Source organism: Pyrus communis, chromosome 5 (genome assembly GCF_041283825.1).
Source record: "Pyrus communis isolate YQ-2024b chromosome 5, ASM4128382v1, whole genome shotgun sequence".
Classification (NCBI taxonomy): Eukaryota; Viridiplantae; Streptophyta; class Magnoliopsida; order Rosales; family Rosaceae; genus Pyrus; species Pyrus communis.
This window is the reverse complement of record NC_142569.1, coordinates 7,673,582-7,696,714: the sequence shown is the minus strand read 5'-3', so window position 1 is coordinate 7,696,714 and position 23,133 is coordinate 7,673,582. Positions and strand designations below refer to the sequence as shown.

Below are 23,133 nucleotides of genomic sequence, written 5' to 3'. Positions count from 1 at the left end.
GAGTTTGTATGCTTTGGGTGGGAAGCGAGAGGATGCAGAAAGAGTGAGGAATTTAATGGACAACCAACGTGTGAGGAAGGTCGGGGCATCTAGTTTTGTTAGAAGTGGATAGCAGAAAGTTCACATTCCATCTCTCCTTGGGCAAGTTATGAACTTGGGGTGAGCCTTCAATATTATTACATGGTTTACTTGTTCACGAGCAACAGTAGTACATTGTCCGGAAAAATAACATTATCTGGTTTGATTGTTATGTTCAACTACTGATGAGATGGTGGATAGAATCTGACTGATATTCATACTAATCTTCCAGGTAAATCAACATTGACAGCCGGCATTTGATCAAATTTAAGCTGTACGTATCACGTGCAAACGGTTGATCGGATTTGTCTCCTCAATGTACTATAGTAGAAGTTACATTCAGTAGTTTCTTGCAAACCAATTTGTTGCTGTTTCACCCCTTCTTCCCCGCAATTTTTCATTCTTGGCAATCATTGTTGTTTTAGTGTGCATATTAAAAAGGCAATTAGTAGGAACGTTCATTTTTTAACATTTGATTGCATAGCGATCTGGTGTTGTTTAGTGTACATATTGTATATCTTTCTTTCTTCGCTAATACCGCAATGGGATCAAAAGAATTACACTCATCTGCATCCTTTATTAACTTGACTGCTAAAAAAAAAGTAAGAAACAACCAGGACCCAACAAGACGGACACAGGCCGGCACAAGCCGCACAACCAGCCAACAACCAAACGTAACAAACCAGCAAACAGCCAAACGTAAGAATAAGACTAATTCCTAGAGTCTAGGAACTGGTGTTGGCCACCACGGGAGCGCATATGGGTAACTCTCTCCAAAAATTAAATGGAATCTTTGTAGATAGCACTAACCTTCCTTCACATATGTGATACATGAAAATGTCTTTTCCGAATCTGAAATACACGGTGTCTTGATTTTTCGGGTGGAAATTTAACAACTCCACCCAGCGGTGCCTGTTGCTTAATTGTTCAGAGATCAAAGCAATATCTTTGGAAGGCAGGGAAATTCTGTGGACTGACCATATGCATTTGTTGGCTTTGTCGGGTGCCTCTGGTAATTTCAACTCCCAAATACTGAATTGATCATCACCACTCCATGTCACCTTACACATCCGCAGACACCCTCCACACTCACCTAGAATCCAATTATCTCCATAACATATGGCATCTGGCTCCTGAATGAAAAGATATTTAGGAATATTATCACCACTCCTAAAACTACCCCACGGATCCAACTCAAAAGTATAAGCAAAATCATTAAGCTTCCAGTAAAATCTACCGTTGTGAGCAACAGCCGAATGAGAAGTAAAATTCAAAGGAAAACAACTGCGAATCCTTTGTTGGCCGCGTAACCAAGCGAACACCCTCCATTCACCCCTAGTCTCAGAAGAGATCATCTCCACATTGAACCCGTCATGATCCGATAATCCTCGCACAACCACCCACCTATACTCAACATTAAGTTGGATGATATTATAACTAGTACTGCTACAGTCTTTCTTAGATGGGGAGTTGTTATAGCATGGATCACACATGAATCCCACTCCTACGGGTTTAGTTTCACCATTGTGAACTTGAGGGGTGAGGGGAAGAGCGCGCAATCCATTGCCTGGTGTATGGATTGCAGATGTAGTAATCACGGTGAGGAGTTTTTGTGCAGCACAAAACTAAGTCATTATATGTAGCCACCACGATCAAGTTGTGCTCTTCTTTATCTCGAAAACAAGGGAGGAAACTCATCGGAAAATTGATCGCCTTGAACGCTGGATGCTCAGACGTAGTACAAGCTCCAAATCTGTGGTGGGTACGGGGTAATATAACTAGGGTACTTAGAATGGGCTTGTGCCGGTCAAGTTGGAGGTACAGAAGGCGGCCAACGAAATAAGAATCGGATATTAGACGAAACCAACGCTTTGACACACACTTGCATCTGAACGCAAGTTTATTGCATGGAAGTCGGCAAAGGATTTCAACCAATAACAGGTCAGGAAGATCATCAATACAATTCATGATCTACTCTGATGGCGTCAACTTGGTTGACAACGATCTTTTTGATACTAATATACTGCAACTTCGGTTTCTGTAGCAGTATTAAAACAACTTTGATAAGATTAGAGTTCTCTTGAGATTAAAAAACACGCAGACAAACAAAATACGTAACGGCTGTTATTAATAGGGTTTAGGATTCTCTTGAGATTAATCTTAAACTTTTACGCGTTATAATATAAGTGGACAATAAAGGTTATATTGCAGTTATTATTCAATTAGATATGTGATTGTGTAAATCCTAGTAGATTATGTATAGGAATTCTATTATATTTTTACTGTTAGCCCTTGTATTAATTGGAGAGCAATTTTCTTTTTCCCTTTCCTCAAGTGATTCTTTCCTTCCTTCACTTTCTATTTTATTGAATTGATCTACTTGCAATTAATTCAATTGTTCATCTTTCAATGTCTCTATTGGACGTGATGCAACGTATTGAAGATAGAACTTTGCAATTGAAGTTTTGATTCTTCTACAAACATGTTCACAATATTTACAACCAATCCAAGTACCCTCTAACCAGGATTTAAGTTCGATATTTTTCGAAATTGATTGCATAAAACATTCACCATAACATGAAACCCTAATTTACGTTTTAGGAACTTTATATTCCACTTAAAACTATTTTTCGCAATTATACTATATTATTGTTGGTAAACTTAAATGAGAATGCTCAAAATTTTGCTTTGTTTTTGGAAATTAAATTTTTTTATTAGGAAATGCATGAGATGCAGTTCAAAACGTAAATGAGAAATACAAGAACACCAAGTTTAACCTGACATAAGAAACAACATGAAATGAAATGAGAGGTACACACGCCACAGGCTAGCAAACAACCAAAAGTAACTAAAAGGACTAGTTCCTAGAGTTTAGGAACTGGCGTCGGTCATCATGGGAGCGCAAATATGCGGACCTCTCTCCAAGAACCGAGATCAAACGGAGTCTTTGGAGCTATATCTAACTCTAACTTTCCTTCGCGAAAGTTGCCCGTGACAATGTGTTGATCAAATCTGAAATAAATGATATCTTGATTATTCGGGTGGAAACTTAGCATCTCAACCGTGCAGCTTCTGTCTTCCTGTTCAGAGAACAAAGGAATATCATCGAAAGGCTGGGTTATTCTATCGGCTAACCATTCAAATTCCCAATCTCCCTCGGGCGCCTCTTGCAATTTCAGCTCCCAAACACTGAAGGGATCATCAGCACCTAATCCCACCTTGCACATCCGCAGAAACCCTTTGCACACACCTAGATGCCAGTTACTTGCGCTAATAAAAAGAGCGTCTGGCTCGTCGATGAAATGACATTTAGCAACATTATCACCATTACTATTAGCAATGAATGGATCCAACTCAAAAGTACATTCAGAAGTATTAGGCAACCAATAAAACTTTCTATTGTGAGCAACAGCTGAATAAGAAATGAAACCTTCAATATCAGTATGAATATTTCGCAAGTGTTTTAACTGTTGTGGGCTGCCTAACAGAGCCAATTCTCTCCATTCACCTCTAGTCTCAGAAGAGATCATCTCCACATGGTAGCCAGCATCTGACAAATTCCGAACCATTCGCACAATCGTCCACCTATACTCAGTATTAAGCTGGATGATATCAAAACTTGTACTGCTACTGTCTTCTCGAGAAGAGGAGTTGTAGTATGGATCACACATGAATCCCACTCCCAATGGTGCAACTTCACCATTGTGGACTTGTGGGGCGGGCGGAAGAAAGACTTCAGTTTTGTGCCCCTAGCTCCACGTCGCTAAAGGCCAATATAACTAGAGTACTTAGGATGGGCTTCTGTTGAACGCTTTGGACACATAGAAAACGGCGAAGAAAAGAAGGATCGGAGATGAGACGTAACCAACGCTTCGACACACTTTTGCACTGAAAAACAACTTTACTGCAAGGAAGTCGACAAAGGATTTCAACCAATAAAGGGTCAGGAAGATCTTCAATGCATATCATCGTGATCAACTCTGATGGTCACTTGGTGATATACTATTCTGCTGCAGCTATATATTTACTTTTGGTAGCAAGCTTCCAAATGAGAGATTTTCAGTGTGACCGTCACATGAGGTGCTACACCATGTATCCCTAAATAAATAGTGGGTTATGTGTCTTAAAAGGTTAATAACTTAAAAATTAAAATTTTCCACCACTTGCATAAAAACACGTAGTGTACCATCCGTATTCCTGTTATAACTAAAAATTTCTCCTTCCAAAGAATTCTGATGGGGTAAGATCGACACTTGGAAACATAAATTGGAGTGAAAGTCGGGGAAATTTATAGCAATGCCACTTGAACTTTTACTCGAGTTGCAAAATATCACCCGAGAGAAAAATATAGATTGCGTAAATTTTCTGTTCAAACAAGTTATGTACAGTGCGGGTGCCTCAATTTTTTATTTATTTTTTTTAACACAGAATTATATTTAAGACGCAGGGTTTCACAATTTAAAGTTCCAATCTTTCACAAACAAACCCCGGAATTTCGAAAAATACAAAACGATCGAAAGCAAATTGAAATGAAAACAATATAAGGTACTCTGCACACACCTTAAACAATCTCTCAGGCCACCGGTGAACGGACGGAAATCTTGTATCCCTGGGAAGTTAGGTCAAGGAGAGAGAGAGAGGTAGGGGGATCATCGGGAGGGGCGTTGACTGAAATGAGCGTCCATATTTTAACAGATTCGGAATATCTTCATTTCTTATTTCTCCCAAGTATTTTCTCATTACCAAAAAAAAAATATGCAATGGTGTGTGGAAGAAGAAAAAGGGGATGCGGTTTTTTCGGTGTGTAATGCACATGAGGCCACGCTTGAGATGATACGATAGTGATATTCACATTGACATATAAACTTATAGAAAATTAACGTACATAAAAGTGTTTGATAAGTTTGAAATACAATAGTTGTATAATCTTGAGCAAATTATAAGTTTTTTGTATTAAATATACTTTTACCTTGTAACATATATCTATCGTGTAATAACTGTGTAAACACAAACTAATTTTAAGAGAAATTATGACGAATATTGCAACAACTGTTCAACAGACGTGAAACGTAATTTATTCTGTCACATTTTTCAAATTCGCTATAGTTTTATCTTATAAATGATTTCATAATGCACACCGTTGTTTATTTTTGTTCCGTTAAATCCAATTTGGCTAATCCTAATTGGGCTTTCCAGATAGTCACTGACAAATCCTAAGTGGGACATCTTAGCCCATATGAGGTCCTACTTTGGGTTGGTCCATATAACATTCACCACAACTTTAGTGCAGAAGCCAATCTTTGTTTTATCTCTCGGTTGGTAACTGGTTGGTTCAAAATTGCAAATGAATTCCTTGGCATCTTCACTTGGCACTTGCAATCCCAGAAACTTGAAAACACCCAGCATTTTGCTCCAAAGGGATCATCTCAGCACATCAGAATCCCCAAAACTCAAAATCTTAAGCCACCCACACAGAAGCTTATCTTCTTCTTCTTCTTCTTCCCAACAACTGCAGAATAATGAGAAGCCAAATTTGTTCAGCAGAAGAGAAGCAATTGGTTTTGGCTTCTGCTTTGGGCTTCTTGATGTGCTTTTTCATCCTCAGCCCACCAAAGCAGCTGAGGGGGCAGCAGCTTGTGAGCTAACTGTGGCTCCTTCTGGCCTTGCTTTCTGTGACAAAGTTGTGGGGTATGGCCCTGAGGCTGTTCAAGGACAGCTGATTAAGGTAATTAATCAGGAATTTATTTTTCCAGATAATCAAAGCGTATTACTCGATTCTACAAACTGGGTTTTCTTGTTTATGTATTTAAATTCTTGAAGCAAACACAATATTAAGGACCGTAATTATGATTAGGGTGTTTTTGCATGTGGGTTCTGAACAATTTTGTGAAACAAATGCACAGGCACACTATGTTGGGAAATTGGAGAATGGAAAGGTGTTTGATAGCAGCTACAATCGTGGGAAGCCCCTTACTTTTCGTGTCGGTGTTGGTGAGGTATGTCGCTAATTGTACATCTATGAGTCATATGAATGTGTTCATAATTTTCAGCAAATGTTGTGCCTAATTGCCTTGTCCAATATCAAATCAAGAAATCTGTTTTGTTTGAGCTATGAACTTGTCTAAATTTGGCGGTGTCCTGCTTTCGGAGTTTTGATTTGATAGCTCAAGAACCTTACTTGACGGTGTTTAGGGGCTTTCTTCGTGATAAATTGTTGCCTGAAAGGGAAAAAAAAATGATCGAATGATTTCGGATCAAGCCCGAAATTTGGAGTATGTAATATGGATAGGAGAGGGAGCATTGTGTTGAATTTTTAAGGAAGTAGGACAATGGAAACAATGCAGAGCAGCAGAAGGTAGTATCTTTGTGCTGTTGCCAAGGCTTAGAACCATCTCTCCTTGCGCCGAATGTGTGCAACCTTGTGCCTAAAGAACGCATCAACCTTCTTGAAAGAAATCACCCCATCTTTTGCAGGGTTTAGAATTTAACTCAAACGTAATTATTTTTACTGCATTTAGTTATCACATTACTTATTGATCAGTAAGTGTAGCACACATAGCGGTTTTCTCTACACCTAGATTGAACTGAAGTATTGTATTCTGTAAATTTCACAGGTCATCAAAGGGTGGGATCAAGGTATTCTAGGCGGCGATGGAATTCCTCCAATGCTTGCGGGTATTGTACAAAATCCATGATTGCACTGTTTACTCGTGTTCTTACTCATATAATCGGCATCAGGAAGTTGATTGTTTTTCAACTTGATTAGGGGGGAAACGCGTGTTGAAGCTTCCTCCGGAACTTGCATATGGCGGAAGAGGAGCTGGGTGTAGAGGAGGTAAGCAGTCAGTCAGTCATGTTAGGCATTTTCCATTTTGTTCCCTGTGTTTGTAGTAGAACCTGATGAAGTGTAACATTCTACGGCATGGTGCAGGCTCGTGTATTATTCCACCAGATTCAGTTCTTCTGTTTGATGTGGAATTCGTAGGCAAGCCATGAGATCGAAGCGACCGAAGGGAGAGGAAGCAGACTACCAGTTGATCTTGTGAATTGGTTTTGTAGTGGTAAAATGGAAGTCCGATACTCCGTGTCTTCTTGTTCTGTGGATATCAGTAAATTCATATGGGAAGAAGAGTACGAGATTTATGGCCATTATTCACTATAAACTGCTCTATTCTCCTCCTCTTTCATTTTAGTCCTCACTAAACTGATCATCTAAGTTTATTTCGTTTTTTTGCTCCCATCTTAAATCGGAGAAAATGTGGTTTGTGACCCTAATATTGTCACTAGCCTACGCATTATAACATTGGTGAGAGACAGAGTATATATTTCATGATATAATATATGCAAGCTATAATATATAGATGGGTGGAAATGATGTGCGGCGATGCAATGCTAGCGAGACTATTTAGTTGAATCATATTTTGTGGGTTACATGATGTGGGCATCCAACTCAGATGGCAAACATCACCGAATCACCTCCATCCCCAAACTTTGGGCAACCATTACTGGAAATATTTAAGGGTATTTAAAGAATGGCATAGGGGCGTGGAAATCGATATGTTATTGAATTGTGATTTACACACTCAAGGGACATAAATGAACACGAATCATTTTTTTTTTTCATTCAATCCTGAAGCTAAGGAAAAGTGATGGAGGCGCAGGAGAAATTTTTCATTATGCCGATCACATTGAAAAATCTCTCGAGGCGCAGAGGAGAAAATGATTGCGAAAATCACTTCCATTTACTAATGCATTCAGGGTTAAAATTGCAATTCCAAATAACAGAATAAAAAGACCAATTCACCCCCAACCAATCAACCGAACCGATAGGACTCTACCGAACTATAAATACCAAACGTAAATACTGGTTCCGCCCTTTCGCGTTTCGCAAAACCCTAAACCCAAAAGCAAGAGAGGCGAAGGCGGTGCGGAAACAATGGCGAAGTCGATGAGATGCAAGAGAGAAAAGAGGCTGAGAGCCATTCGCAGAGAGATGGTGGAGCCCTACTACGACAAGAAAGACGAAGCTAAGCTCGCTGCCCAGGAAGCTGCCCTCGCTGCCCCTAAGCTTCCCGTACGCCCGCCTCCTAAATCCACTTCTGCTATGGAGGTCACCACCACTAACGGCGCCTCCGCCTCCACGAGCAACATGGGTATGCTCTCTTTTGGTCGATACCCGTTTTAATTTTGTGCTAAATTCAACCACCCATGTTCTAGTTTGTACTTAATTTGTTGGAAATTATGTGTTTCCACCCATTTTTCTTCATTATTTCATTACCCATCTGCTAGTTTTGCTTAGATTTCTATCAATCCGCGTGCTTTTTGTGATGCCCTGCTCTTGCAATGTGCAATTTCGATACATAATGATTGAAAAAATGGTCTTTTTATTTGTTAACTCTTAACATATATGCATCCATAGATTGACAGACAGTACACGTTTTGTGATGGAATTATTGTTTAGGGAAAAACTGAAATGTTAATCAGCAACAGAGGGAATAAAATTACTTTTCATTCCCTGCAATTTCTCTACAAAGTATATAATTGGAGTGTTTTGAAAGAGTGAACTTTTCGTCATCAAAACAACTAGAGTAGGTTTGTATTTTCGGAAGATACTATTCAAAAAGTGAGTTGTGTACTTGGGATTCTCATTTGTAAGTGGGGACATTGTAGCTGGCTTAAACACTAGGCAGAGGCTTTTAGTATGGAACTTTCTTGGAAGTTAATTTCAGTTTACAGCATGATTCCGATGCTTGGTTAATACATGTTGTCTGAATTCAAAGTTGATTGTAACGTAAAATGAACAAATCGAATTAGATGGGGGCAGGGGGTGCCTTGTTTCAGCAGTTTATTTCAAGCTATGTAGATTTTAATTTTCTGCATCCCTTAGTGTTGGATATCTACTCTAACTTTAACCAACTCTTGTCTTCGGAAAGTTTCTCAAGCGAGATAAAAGTGTAGGTCGGTTGGTGGGAATTATTGGCACCATGGGTTTTAACATAGGTAATTAATAATATACATTCTCTTGATCACACGTTTGGCGAGCTCATTTTTCAGAAAATTTAAGTGAGTACTTTTTAGTAATGTTTAGGTTGTATTCTCGTATTCTTATTCATAAATGTAATTATATGATGCCTGCCTTTTTTATGATTATATTATTCCGGCAAGTGTTGATTTACAAAGTTTGAGTGTCCTTTTTGAGATGCATAGCAATTTGCATTGTCATTGACGTACAGTATTTTCTAGCTACTCAGCATCAATTAATTTATCTGTCCGCTATTTTCAACTTTAACCATGCTGATGTTGTACTCTTCTAATAGATGTGGACATGGATGCTGTCAACGAAAGATTAGCTGCATTGAAGCCTGCTGGTGGGGTAAGTAAGAAATCCAAAAGGGTGTTCAAGGTGGGCAAAAGAAGGCGCCACGGCAAGGGAGGAAAGGTTAAGAGGCGTCATATTTAACTCTTTGATAGAAGAACAGAATGCCCAATTTTCGCCCAATACGATAACATTATCCTTAAGGCTGTCTTTGTATTCGGTTTTCCTGTTATAGATATTTGAGAGTTATCATCCGAAAATTGTAATCGAGCACGTCATATGTTAACCTTGGATTTAAGCAGCATTTATGGATGATCTTCTGTTGAAATTACCCTTCTTCTCTAGGAATCCAAACTGTTAAAGCCATTTTGTTCTGATGCCATTCGACGGACCGGTATGCTGTAAGTGATGCCCCCTGTGTGCAAACTTTGTCATGCCGATGTGATATGTCCTGTTTGTTTTTGTTCTTCGCCTTTCGGCTACTTGAGCTGCCCAAAACAACCTGGGGTATAGGCTTGTTTTTATTTTTCCAATACAACCCATATTTTGTTCTGGCTGTTGGACCTTTGGGTTTCGTCGGCCTTGCCTTGGCCTTTGCTGTTGTTTATTGATTCTAATCTAATTTGAGCTAGCTATTCAGGATTACGGTTTAGTGGTATTCATCTTCACTTTTAAGTGGGAGGTCTTAAGTTCGATTCTTGATAAAGACGGATTTGAATCGTCTTATTTGCTACCCATGGTGAGACTTAGTGGATACCTTCTCCATTAGTGTAAATAGTATCGTTAATTAAAAAAAAAAAAAAAAAGGAATATAAGCTAAATTGAGTGAAAAGAGAGAAGCACACCGCTTTAGCTTAGCAAACTGAATTACGCCGCCGATGTATACAGCCGTAGGATTTGTTGGACTGTTTGGTTTTAGTTGTGTCTAGACTAACTGGAATCAGTCAATTTTCGATGCGGACATTTTCTTATATTCTAGTTAATGTACGCCCCCATTTTCTTCTACCACTTGTAGCTCTCAAGCCCCGTAAAACACCGAAAACACGTAACCCATTTTCCCAATAGGACAACGGAGATAAAATACGAGTTTGTTTTATAGCAATAGTAATTAATTGTTGTTTTAAAGTCAATCTATTCATCCGTCTAAATAATATTTTTCCTTGTTTGCTAATAAATCGACTAATTAAACTCATATTTCAATAATCAATTCGATTCTCTGATTAGATCGGAGGCAAATGCCTAGGAGAAGTTTGCTTGGATTTATCCATGATTTGTTTATTCCTTATCTTAAAAATCCCAATTCTATTTTTTAATTCTTCAACTTAATTCCACTTACGTATGCAGCTTAGAATTATGTAAAATTTAAAAGAAAAAAAAGGAATAAACACATACAAATGTGACAAGAGAACATCGCAATCCATGATCTCACGTCCCCCCAATAGGATTATAGAATTTTGTGATTTGTGTCATGAAGTTGAAGAATGATTCTTCATGTCGAACGAGATGCATTGGGTAGTAGATTAAATCCAATAATTTTATTCTAATTGCTTTGCCCCCTTAGGCACTTCACGCTTGCCGTGTAAGGACAGCAATCTTCCCTTTACTATTCTAGAGAAGACTTGAGATGTATAATGTTTTTAAGTCAAGTCTTCCACTTACTCTATATGTGTTCTTCTCCTTGCACAATTGACCCATTCTGCTGAGAATATGGACTTAGAGACTTGACTTACTCATAACCAAGGTTCTAAAAACGCAAAGAGGTAGATGGGCGGTGGGTTAGAGTGTAGCGTCTAGGCGGATCTAAGCAGACTAGACGGATTTAAGTTAATTTATTATACGTTGTATATCTAATTTCATGCTTATACTTAAAAAAACACATAATTACATTGGGTTACATAAATTATAAAATAAAATGACATATAAACTATAAAATATTAGAACATAATGAAAACATAGGGAACAAACACATAATATGTGTTCATCTAAGTATTCAACAAATCTCTTAGAATTTATTGAAAAAATAAAATACAAAATGAAAATAATTATCTATTTTCTGTCTAAGTGAGATTCGCGGCTTAGGCAGGTCTGAGCAGGCTAGGCAAACATCTAAGCAGGTCTAAGCATCATTTTCTAATTTTCAAACGCTTAAGGATTAATCGGAACGGTGACTAACCGTTTATATCACTCTAAAACTTAATACATCAATTTGTTTTCCTCCTCAACCTTTATTTGCCCTGCACCAGATATTCCACATACAATCAGTCAATCCCTAATCAATCGTTTTAAGGCGTGAGACATGACTTAGTTAAGCTGATCTCAAAAGTTTAAAGTAATTTTGGAAACATATTAGTGTGATTACATATCAAAACACCACCCAACATAAATTAATGGAGTTGCACCTAACATATAAAAAATTTAGTCTGCATGCATCATTGTGCTTTGAATGAATATGTTAAAAAAGTCTTAACTTTGATTTTCTCATGTAAAACTAGTTTAATTCATGGGAACTCTCTCTCTCTCTCTCTCTCTCTCTCATACATTGCTTAAATGTAAGTTCAGTTTGGAGATTCAGTTTTGAAAGGACAAAAGCTTTTTAGTTAAAAAAGTTAAATAAAAGAGGTGGGTATTTATCAGATCTTTCAATCTCACTTAGTAGATGCTATTATTTTCATTGGTCACAATATTAATCATATTTATATTTGAATTAGATACTTTTTAGCGAGGCACATCAAACGTTTGTATTTTAATGTATGAATTCTAAAATGTTGTAGGAGTTTCTCTTTTTCTTAATAAGGTTTATTTCCTAAAAAGAATAAAAAAAAAGAACACATATAGTCCCTATAGGAATTATATTTATACCTACACCAATTAACTCTCGAATGAAAATTTAACAAATAGCATTACCCTATTTGTACCTTCAAAATGAAGTAATAAACCTTAAATAAACATTAATCAACACACATGTTTCTCCTATCAAGAATTAGGTAATATTAATTAACGACTTAAAATTCATTTAAAGTTTCCTTGACTTCTCTCCTTCTCCCCCTCTCTCTTCCCTCTGCCAAGATTCCTATCAAGTAGGATGATTTTTTTTTTCTTTTCAACAAACGATATTATTTACATTAAGAGGAGAGGGTGTGCTTAGCCTCATAATGCGCTAGCAATAATGTGATTCAAATTCGCCTTTGACGAAAATCAAACCTAAGACCTCTCACTTACAAGTAAATATGAAGTGTCGTGTTATATTATTATAGAAGTGTTACAAACTTTTTTCAAATATTCATCCATTTATATTATGATATGTGCTCGTATTACAAACACATTGAAAAATCTCTCAACGTGTAGAAGTGGTTCCATTGACGCAGTCTACTATCCTTCTTCTCTCTCACCTGTCGTTTCCTTTACGTTATAGATTGAAAGAAAAACTTAAACCCCCTTTTTACACGACAAACAATCTCCCTCTCTCTCTCTCTCTCTCTCTCTCTCTCTCTCTCTCTCTCTGTGAACCAAACCGGACCCACTAACCCTTTCTTATTTTCTAGTCCGCCCCCCCACCCGTAGACCGTTGCAAAGTCATTCAAGGGCGCATCGCCATTTTCTTCCACCTCCTCTCTACCTCTCAAACCCCAGAAACACAGAAAACCCACTTCTTATTTTCTCAAAAATACACAAACAAGTCTCTTCTTGCATGGCTTTTCTGCCAAAGCTCACAGCTTTTTTTGTGGTGGTGTTATCAGTTTTTGAGAACCATGTGCTTGCAAGGTTTGTGGTGGAGACGGAAAGCATTAAGGTTCTCTATCCAATGAGCGTGCGCTCGAAGCACGACGGTGCTATCGGCAACTTTGGGCGGCCGAACTATGGAGGCTCCCTGGTGGGCGCTGTTGTCTATCCTGAAAAAGGGTCTTCCGGGTGTGAAGCTTTTGAGGGTGACAAGCCTTTCAAGTCGAGAAACTGTCGCTCCACCATTGTTTTACTTGATCGCGGAGGTAAATCAATCAATCATCATGTCTCTCTTCATTTATTAAATTTCAAACTCCGGGCAGGGCGGTTTGTAGTTCTAGTGATTAAGAGTATTACAGGGTCGCATGTTTGAATCCCCACTTACAATTTCGATTAGTAGGTTGACTTGAGATCATTTTCCATTATTGTTAAGAATTTGAATGATGAAGATGCAAGTTCAGCAAAGTGTGTCTAGAAATCAATTTGGTATGTGTTTGTTTTTGCATGGCTTGTTTTTATAGTTAAATTTCCCTTTTTGTTGTGTGTTTTGAGTTTCTTTTGAAAAAGCATATAGATTTAGCAAAAGGTTGAGAGTTATTTTTCTTGTTGGACTTGAATTTGTTTCGATTTGGTGCGTTTTCCGGCAAGGATGAGATGCGTATTTTTCCTTTTTCGGAATTCGGATGCTGTTTTGGAGATTGTGGATTTGAACTTTCTTTCGTGTGGTTGCTCTGCTTTTTCCCTTGTTCTTCCACTTTCCCTTCTTTTTGGTAAAACCGACTTATCAAAAGTCTCTTTCCAGTCCCCCACTCTATTTCTCTTTGGCTTTAGCTTACCGTTCAATAGATATTGGTTTCTTTGTATTTTGTAATTCCTCCGTGCCAAGAGGGGCAAATTCTAGCAACCAGTCTATCTCTCTCATCGCGTGATGTGAGAGATTGAGAGAAGGGGATATATATACCTCGGTTGTATGGTAGAATCTCTCACCAATAGCCTTGTTTGATGATAGGTAACTTAACATTGTTTATATTGTTTGTTAGTGACAGATTGAATTCTAAGTGGGTCTGATGTTACACAACCAATGCTATTGGAATTGTAGTTTGAACTTTGTGCTACTGCCCTTGTAGGTTGCTACTTTGCTTTGAAGGTGTGGAATGCTCAACAGGCTGGAGCTAAGGCTGTTTTAGTGGCAGACAACATTGAAGAGCCTCTAATAACAATGGATTCCCCGGAAGAGAGCACTGATGCAGATGGTTACATAGAGAGGATTGGAATTCCATCAGCTCTGATAGAGAAAGCTTTTGGTGATAGCTTGAAGGAAGCGTTAAAGAAGAAGGAAGGTGTTATGGTGAAACTTGACTGGAGAGAGTCCGTGCCACACCCCGATCAAAGAGTTGAATACGAGTTCTGGACAAACAGCAACGACGAGTGTGGGGCTCGTTGTGATGAGCAAATGACATTTGTAAAAAATTTCAAGGGTCACGCTCAGATTCTTGAGAGAGGGGGTTACACCCTCTTCACTCCACATTATATAACTTGGTTTTGTCCTCGGGCTTTCATCCTTACAACGCAGTGCAAGTCTCAATGCATAAACCATGGGAGGTATTGTGCACCGGATCCTGAGAAAGATTTGGGAGAAGGGTACCAAGGGAAGGACGTGGTATACGAGAACTTGAGGCAGCTTTGTGTGCATAGAGTTGCCAATGAGAGCGGCCGGTCATGGGTTTGGTGGGACTATGTGACAGACTTCCATATCAGATGTTCAATGAAAGAAAAGAAGTATAGCAAAGAATGCGCTGAGGATGTCATGAAATCACTTGGTAAATCGCATGTTTTGATTTCTGTGTAATGTGTACGGAAAAAATGCTTGTTTTGTGGTTTTAATAGCTTTAATCTGATTGCTGCAGATTTGCCCGTTGACAAGATAAAAAAATGTATGGGTAATCCTGAAGATGATATCGAGAATGCAGTGCTAAAAGCCGAACAAGAAATCCAGGTCAGACATACTTACTGCACATATCTTTCAAAACCACAACATTTACAAAGATGCATAAGCAAAATGGATTTGTATAATCAGCTTTTTAATTTAGCCGCAGAGTTATCTCATTTTTCCTTTTCGTTTTGTTATATTTAGGTTGGACGAGGATCTCGTGGTGATATTGCCATCTTGCCGACTTTGGTTATTAACAATGTTCAGTTTCGAGGTTTGTCACACTTTTGCCGACATTGTTTAAGCTTTTGCTAGAAACCATATATGAATTTACATTGGTTCCTTCATTTCAATTGTTGGAAACATTTAATACTAAATCAGAATCCTGAAGTTTGTTGTTTAACTGATCCGAAGGAAAATTAGAGAGAACTACTGTGCTAAAGGCCATATGTGCTGGATTTAAGGAGACGGCTGATCCTCCTATTTGTTTGACTGGAGGTTGGTGTTCTTATTTCACTTTCCATTCTATACTGTTTGATATCTGTTTCTTGATGATTGAATAACGTACTGATGTCTTTTTCCGTTCCTCTCCCTCCTCCCCTCCCAATCCACCGTGTTATTTCAACAGACCTCGAGACAAATGAGTGCCTTGGAAGGAATGGCGGTTGTTGGCAGGACATCCAATCTAATATAACTGCTTGCAAGGTATGCAGAAAATTTACATGTACATTCTACAGTTGAAGCCACTTAAGAAAATCTTCCTGCATTACAGATTTTAACTGCATGTTAATTCGTTCCTTTTGTCAGGACACATTTAGGGGAAGAGTTTGTGAGTGCCCTCTTGTGAACGGTGTTCAGTATAAAGGCGATGGTTATATATCTTGCCATGGTAGACCACCTCTTTATGACAATTGCAACAAATTTCTCCTCTTTATTGGAACATGTGGGTTGCAAGTCTCAAAAAATTTACTTTTTTCTTGACAGCTTTTGGACCTGCAAGATGTGCTATAAACAATGGAGGTTGCTGGTCAGAATCTAAAAATGGATTGCATTTCTCAGCTTGCTCAGTTCAGTGATCTTTATCATAATCTTTCACTTCATTAGTTGTTCTCTGTACTTCTTGAACAGATTTCTCTTGCAATTTGAAGTTCTTAGACCTCAAAACTTCGTCATGTTCTTATTTTTTTCTTATCATAATTCTTCTCTTTTTTCTTTTCGAAACCCAAACAGAATTCTGAGTTATCTGGCTGCAAATGTCCACAAGGCTTTCAAGGGGACGGTCATAAATGCGAAGGTGATTTGAGTTCCACTATGACTAATAACTCTCAAAGATTAATTTTCTTCTTGTACACTAAATATTCAACGTTTCAAGGTTTTTTTTGAAATCCAAATATATCCGTAAATCATGTTTTCATCCTTTCTTACATTCGTTCTTACTGTGCATCAGATATTGATGAATGCAAGGCGAAAACCGCTTGTCAGTGTGATGGTTGCAGCTGTAAGAACACTTGGGGCGGGTACAACTGCAAATGTAAGGGAGGCCAGTTGTATATGAAGGAGCAAGATACTTGTATTGGTAAGACATCACATTTGAGTCGTTATCACTAATTAATTGTTGTTCGGCACGGGGCAGCGTTGATAGTGGGAATGTTTTCCATCCTGCAAAATGTATGTCTTAACTTTTTGTTCATCCATTTAAATGCAGAGAGACATGGATCAAGATTTGCCTGGTTTTTAACTTTCATGGTCCTTGCGGCTGTGTCGGGAGTTGGCCTAGCCGGTTACATCTTCTACAAATACAGGCTTCGAGTATGTCTAAAGATTTCCTTTGGCGAGCTCTATATATCCGTCTTGGTTTGATTTGCGTATTAATTTAGGAACTCTACGCCTGTTAATTTTTCTTTTACTTCAATCACAGTCTTACATGGACTCTGAGATCACGGCTATCATGTCGCAATACATGCCTCTGGACAGTCAGCAGGCCAGTCAAGTGCACACCGCCGACTCAGAACCTCAACGACAAGGCTCGGTATAAGGTAACTAATTCTTTGCCTTGATAAGCAGTCTTATTCCTTGTTAACAAATTGTCCTTAAAATTGTTGCTGCTATCTGCAGAAACACAAGCTAAACCACCTATTCCAGTGAAGGGGTATCCGTGAGCCGGACTGTTTGTACGCAAACGCTTCCTGTGGATACTCAACTCCATTTACTAGCACTTAGGTAAAGCAGTGAAAGCAGTGAAAGCTTCCATTCGGATACGGTATACAATAGTATAGGATGTATTTGGGAGATATCTGCTGTATGCAGGAGATTTTCTCCCCATAACACTCTTTTCTGTGTAGATAAAAGTGCTCAGATGTAAATTTCGGTTTGAGATAAAACAAGGATCAATATATGAACTCATCTTATACTTGTGATTTGTCAGTCAAGGTTTTGGATTGTTTTGTATTCATGAATAACGATCATGTGCTTGGCAATTATCGTGCAAGGTAAATACCAAATTCATGAAAATTAATTGACAAGTAAAGCATGTTTGTGTGTATATAAAACAAAAATTTCACTTGGCAGCTATGAGTAGGCTTGTTTCATTTTTGAAGAAATCTCCTCTGTGACAAACTAGTATCCTCGATCTCAGTTAATCATTATCATTAATTAATTACTCATCTCATTTCACCAGTTAATCATTATCATTAATTAATTACTCATCTCATTTCACTTTTACATAAAGATGGGGTATTGGAAGGAACTAAACATACTAGCGGAGTATCCTTGAGAAAATGTTGGGCATCTGACGCAAAACATGTTTGAGACAATCTCTAACCCATGTTAACAAGGGGAAAAATAAGAAATCATGCGAGACTTGACAAATTATGCAGCAGTCTACATATAAGTTGTATAAAAACTTTCATTTCTGAGATGGAGCAGAAACTGATCTGATCGTGTTTGCGAAAATGAAAAAATAGTATCTCGGTTCAAGCCTCCCTGACCACGTTTGCAAAAATGAAAAATAGCATCTTGGATCAAACCTCCTAGATTTATCTTTGAGGAAATGTTGGGCATCCGACACAAAAGCACTTTTGCGACAATCTCTAGTCCATGCCAACAAAGGTGGGAAAAATTAGATATTATGCGAGACTTTACAGATTTGCAGCAGTCTACAGATAAGTTGCATAAAAACTTTTGAGGCAGAGCAGAAACCTAATCGCGTTTGCAAAAAAAAAATAAAAGGGGACCTTGGATAACCTCCTAAATGATATGTGGTTTGATCCACGATCCTGTGGTTAGAGGCAGAGCTAAATTGACCTGATCGCGTTTGCGAAAATAAAAGAATAGGACTTTGGATCAAACCTCCCAAATGGTGGGGCAACTTGTTTGCATTATGATACACATGTTTCGGACACAAGTGATTGAGTTTAAACTGTTTTAGTTGGATAAAAAAAGATGTGTAGCAAAATATAAAACAAACTAGCATATAACACACACAAAGTGTGTGAGAAATTTTTTATTTTTGTTTTTGAAATAGAAGCAGAGAGGAAGAGAATGATAGAGAATGTGTGAGTGAGTATTTTATTATTATTATTATTTTTTTTTTAAGTTTTTGGTTAGTTTTCTTTTATTCTTCTTTATTTATCAACTTCCTCGATATGTACATACTGTTTCTTCTCAAACTGAAACCGACTTGAGAGGAATGCAAAAATGACAATGAAATCAGTTCAGAAACCATTGCAAATCCTCTCCCGTGCCTCAAAATTCACAACCACACCGCTCTCATTTTCCATCTCCTCTTCAGCTTCTGAGTCAATCACTGCACCAAAACGAACCAAACAACCCCAACCTGAAAGCCTAACCCAAGAAGATCTCACAAAGATCAACCTCCTCCTCCCGCGCCTCTGCCTCTTGAACCACCTCGACACGGCGACCCACCTCGCCATCACCGCTCTGCTCGCAAACCCACCTCTCGAATCCGTCTCTCTCTCCGTCCTCATCCACTCCTTCACTTCCCAACCCGACCTGGCTCGACCCATGTCGCTTTTGACCCGCCTCAGACACAACCCGCCTTCGCATCCCCACCTTACGCCCATCGCAACCATGCTCATTGCCTCATACTTCAAGAGAAACAGACCCAGAGAGGCATTCAAGATGTTCAGCTGGTTGGTGAGGCCAGGGTCCCAGTGTGTGCTCGATGAGAGAGTTTGTGAGGTTTTGGTTAATGGGTTTTGTAGGAAAGGGATGGTTTGGGAGGGTTTGAAGGTTTTGAGGGCAATGCTGGGTGCGAATATCGTGCCGGGAGGCGGTGTGAGGAAGTGGGTTTATAGGGGGTTGTTGAGGGAGGCTAGGATTAAGGAGGCAGTGGAGTTGAATGAGGCTTTGGGGTGTGTTGGGGTTGGGGCGAATGGCGATGAATCAGAGGGCGTGAAGGAGGTTTTGGCTTTGTTAGATCACATGCTTTTCAATTGGACAGACTAAATCAGGTACAGATTTCTGGATTACTGTACTGAGTAGCATTTTTAGCTGAAAGGGTTCTGCTTTTGTGCCTAAACTGCTATCTTGGAGTATTACCTTTGTTCTGTCTTCCATTTGGTAGAATGATGTTGTTATATAGTACTATAACAACATCTGTACGTTCACATACGAACTATGCAAACAGAGCCTTTTTCTGTGAGATTTTAGGAACTGTGTAGATGCAAATATCAATTCTTTTCGTAGGTAGCAGAGTAGGCACCCTCAGTAACTCGGAAAATTGTGATTGTGTGTGCGCGTCGCAAGTTAATTACTCAAAATGAAGTATTTTTATTTTCGTGCATTATATGGAGCTGAAGTAAATGTGTGATCTTGAGTTATAGTGACTTAAAGTTAGTGACTTGGAATTATGTTCTCCTCCAATGTCCTACGTTTGTTATGTGGTTCACATAACTTATCGTTGACGTTATCCTTTGCTTCCCCCAAGGATACATCTTTCCCATCTGGATAACTGATTTTTTAAACGCCAAACGATCAACAGCATCATGCGATCCATTTGTGCTTCACAATAGTTGCAAAGGACTGATAGTCCTTGCCTCTGTGGGGTTGGACTCTGTTCTGATTGTTTTCTCAAGCTGCAGTAGAATTGGGCTGGTTTGGTATTGCTGTGCTGTGAGAATAAACTCATTTTTGCTGCTTCATGTTTTCAGCTTTTTTTCACCCAAAACTATGAAAATAAGCTGTTTTTAAGTGTTTACCAAACACTTTTTTGAGCTTAGCTTTTTTTGATACCCACGTTTTATAAAAGCACCTCAATACCAAACTAGTACTTGATAGTTGGTACCATCTTGCTTGATTTCAAGTAAGGACTTCTAATTCTATCGCTTATATAAAGTATCTTTATGTTGGAGATGTGTTCTGTTCGAATCTCTAAACTGAACAGTGCATCCATAACCTCTAGGTCTGTATCATGCCTCACCTTCTATGCTAGTGGTATGCAATGGTGAGTTGTGTCATAACTGTTTAATAAGTTGCACGTGAGCAACAAGTCTCATTTACCCCTTCAGTCTCAACTGCGTGTGTTTGATCTCTGCATCGATACTAATATTTCTAAAACTGACCTTTGAGGAGTAAGGCGTGGCGTTTTTGTGGAGATTGTTGCTTCTTGCATTCATGACGGTAGCAAGATTCTTGAGGAGCTCTTGTATCTGCCGGTGCAGTTGCATTGCACGGCCGAAGACTTCCAGAGCTGCAAACTCGGTCCTGCATCTTGCACAGGGTCTGTCCGTTCAAATTCCGTTTTCATCTTCTGTTTTAGAAAGCAGTCGAGCAGAAAGCATTGCCCCGTTGTCCGCCGTAGAAATGGTGTTGACTGCTTGGTACCAGCATGGTAGAAGAATGGCGTTGAGATGTGAAGAAATCACCGATTTCATGTTGCCGAAGGCGCAATAGGTTTGAGTGGCACTGCGGCCGAGTTGGTCTAATATTAGTTGTGCGATATCAAAGACTAAATAGATTGCCTTAGGTCCTAGGAGTAGGATGCATGTCACTGTAATTTTGTTTTTTTGTTGTTTTGCTTGATCCTTCAAACATGAAATTCGAATGATGTGTTTGTGATATTTGCCAATATGGCACAGGAAAATTAATGACTTCTTAGTTCAGTTCCATCGTCCAAGAGCCAACATTTTAGCAATTCCCACGAACCAAGTACTACATTTTGGGTTTGCCCCTCAACTTTCAATTTTATTTTTAGCCTTGTAATATTTTAAAACGTTTCCATTTGTGCATGCTGATAATCTGTTAAATTTTCTGTCAAATTAAGGGTTATTTTTGCTTATTTAAGTTAAAACCAACCGAAAATGGTATAAATTTAAAGACTAGGAGGGCAAATTGGGATGTTCCAAAAGATTGGGGACTTAGAACCAAATTGGAAAAATAAAATAAAAAAATTACAAAATAAATTCAGACCAGAAAGAAAACAGAACAAAGATGGTTAAGGTAAAAAGATTTTAAAAAAAAATAAAAAATAAAAAAATAAAAAAATAAAAAGCGCAAAAGACGTCTTTTCTCGTACTCCTGCGGTTAACAGTTAAAACACGAGAACAGAGGACAGTGTCAAAGTGTTTCTTCACTCACTTCAAACACTCACTCTTGTTCCTGCTGCTGCTATCAAGTATGTCTTTGGAGTTTCAATCCTAATTCTCTGTCGTCTCCAATGGCCTCTTCTCTTCCTCTTCATCACCCCTCCCACTGCCTCATCTCCAAACCACAGGTCCTCATCTCTCTCTCCCTCTCCCTCTCCTATTTTTCAACATTAATTTTCCGTGTCATTAATTTTGATGTGTATGTGAAGAAGCAGCTGAAAGGCTACAACAATGGATGCTCCCCAAGACCCAGAAACTATTTCCCCACAAAAGACACAGAGAAAGGCGTTCGCTTCCAACCCATTAAAGCCAAAGCTGCCACTGAGGCTCCTCCATTTTCTCTCCTTCAGCCTCCACAAGCTGAGGACTCTCCCTCTGAGGTAATTCACCCTACTCTGAGGTAATCAATACCGGGGTGACTGAGGCTAGGGCGAGGATATTCGGGCACGTAATTAACCCAACGGGCCAGAGATCTGCCCATAAGATTCTGCGTAAGAAGTTGATCGGTGAGAGAGTTGCCCAGTGGTACCCGTATGACATCAAGAAAGATGACCCCCGAATCATGGCTATGGAAGAACAAGAGTACTCTCTCTCCCCCTCCCTCTCTCTAATGTCTACTAAACATCTGTTTTTATGTTTTACTGTTTTATTCTTTCAATGTATAGCTTGTGATTTCGGTAACAGACCATGGTATTATTTATGAATATTTGCATTATGGGATGTCATGCATTACAGCACTACCGTATTTTGTTTATGAGCTAACGGAAGACACGACCGCACTTAGTGGGATAAGGCTTGGTGGTTGTTGTAGCATGGAAGCAGGTCTTATAGTGTTATGTACAGTTTCATAGTTAGATGCTCTGTACAATTGAGTGAGCAACTCATGCATATTTCATAGGCAACTGAGTGCTTATTACCAAAAATAACAACTGCTTCTTTTGCTGCCTTGTGTTCGAGTGTTGCAGCCTAGCTTTTGATCCATATATTTCATCTTTGTTCTGCATGAACTTAACGGAATGTAACTTGTGCCGATTTCATGATTTGTATAATAACAACTGTTAGTAACTTTTGGTGACTAACAGTCCTGATGATTCTCTACTTGGTGTCTTTGTAGGCGCTTATCCAAGCTTGAAATGTTGAAGCGTCGTGGAAAAGGACCACCGAAGAAGGGTCAAGGAAGGCGCGCTGCCAAGCGTAACAAAAAGTAGTACTTTAACATGTTGGGTTTAGTTCTTGAGTTAGTGTTTTGGATAAGAATACTAGTATTTGGATTCAATTTGTTCCTAAGATTCTGTTTCAAGATCCATTTCATTTTTCTGATACAAGAAGATTTCAGAATTCAACTCGTTTTCGTTTGTCAACGATACTGAAGCAATAAATTTGGTAGTGAAACCATGTGCTGGTGATCTATTAGTATTTCTCAAATTCTTCTTCTCGTTCTTCCTTTTCCCTTGTCTTGGTTGTTTAAGTTGATCCTCATGTCC

At 38.8% G+C, this 23,133-nt stretch overlaps 5 protein-coding genes and 1 pseudogene across 6 annotated transcripts; 5 read left to right on the top strand and 1 right to left on the bottom strand.

Moving 5' to 3' along the window:
• Nucleotides 1-625: 625 nt before the first annotated feature.
• Nucleotides 626-2,046, bottom strand: LOC148696669 (F-box protein At5g49610-like; annotated as a pseudogene).
• Nucleotides 2,047-5,365: 3,319 nt separating this feature from the next.
• Nucleotides 5,366-7,241, top strand: FKBP13 (FK506-binding protein 13). The gene is made up of 5 exons (XM_068464857.2): nucleotides 5,366-5,803; nucleotides 5,982-6,074; nucleotides 6,693-6,753; nucleotides 6,845-6,913; nucleotides 7,010-7,241. The coding sequence occupies exons 1-5, from the start codon at nucleotides 5,423-5,425 to the stop codon at nucleotides 7,072-7,074; spliced, it is 669 nt and encodes a 222-aa protein (XP_068320958.1). The 5' UTR covers nucleotides 5,366-5,422; the 3' UTR covers nucleotides 7,075-7,241.
• Nucleotides 7,242-7,942: 701 nt separating this feature from the next.
• Nucleotides 7,943-9,725, top strand: LOC137725946 (uncharacterized). Its single transcript, XM_068464791.2, has 2 exons — nucleotides 7,943-8,231; nucleotides 9,396-9,725. Exons 1-2 carry the CDS (start codon nucleotides 8,015-8,017, stop codon nucleotides 9,536-9,538), a joined length of 360 nt encoding a protein of 119 aa, XP_068320892.1. The 5' UTR covers nucleotides 7,943-8,014; the 3' UTR covers nucleotides 9,539-9,725.
• Nucleotides 9,726-12,804: 3,079 nt separating this feature from the next.
• On the top strand, nucleotides 12,805-17,454 carry LOC137725607 (vacuolar-sorting receptor 6). The gene is made up of 13 exons (XM_068464350.2): nucleotides 12,805-13,380; nucleotides 14,242-14,934; nucleotides 15,022-15,110; nucleotides 15,249-15,318; nucleotides 15,459-15,542; nucleotides 15,673-15,749; nucleotides 15,852-15,933; nucleotides 16,029-16,111; nucleotides 16,275-16,338; nucleotides 16,492-16,620; nucleotides 16,750-16,853; nucleotides 16,963-17,080; nucleotides 17,160-17,454. The coding sequence occupies exons 1-12, from the start codon at nucleotides 13,083-13,085 to the stop codon at nucleotides 17,077-17,079; spliced, it is 1,890 nt and encodes a 629-aa protein (XP_068320451.2). The 5' UTR covers nucleotides 12,805-13,082; the 3' UTR covers nucleotide 17,080; nucleotides 17,160-17,454.
• A 1,231-nt stretch (nucleotides 17,455-18,685) lies between these two features.
• LOC137726640 (uncharacterized) lies at nucleotides 18,686-23,074 on the top strand. Of its 2 annotated transcripts, none has more exons than XM_068465579.2 (2): nucleotides 18,686-19,516; nucleotides 20,641-21,166. In XM_068465579.2, exon 1 carries the CDS (start codon nucleotides 18,741-18,743, stop codon nucleotides 19,509-19,511), a length of 771 nt encoding a protein of 256 aa, XP_068321680.2. In that variant the 5' UTR covers nucleotides 18,686-18,740; the 3' UTR covers nucleotides 19,512-19,516; nucleotides 20,641-21,166. The 2 variants fall into 2 exon arrangements, with proteins under 2 accessions (XP_068321680.2, XP_088550166.1); XM_088694040.1 differs by lacking the exon at nucleotides 20,641-21,166 and adding an exon at nucleotides 22,764-23,074 and having other exon boundaries at nucleotides 18,698-19,516.
• Nucleotides 20,679-23,074, top strand: LOC137724668 (uncharacterized). Its single transcript, XM_088693332.1, has 3 exons — nucleotides 20,679-20,895; nucleotides 22,030-22,231; nucleotides 22,764-23,074. Exons 1-3 carry the CDS (start codon nucleotides 20,679-20,681, stop codon nucleotides 22,855-22,857), a joined length of 513 nt encoding a protein of 170 aa, XP_088549458.1. The 3' UTR covers nucleotides 22,858-23,074.
• Nucleotides 23,075-23,133: the final 59 nt, after the last annotated feature.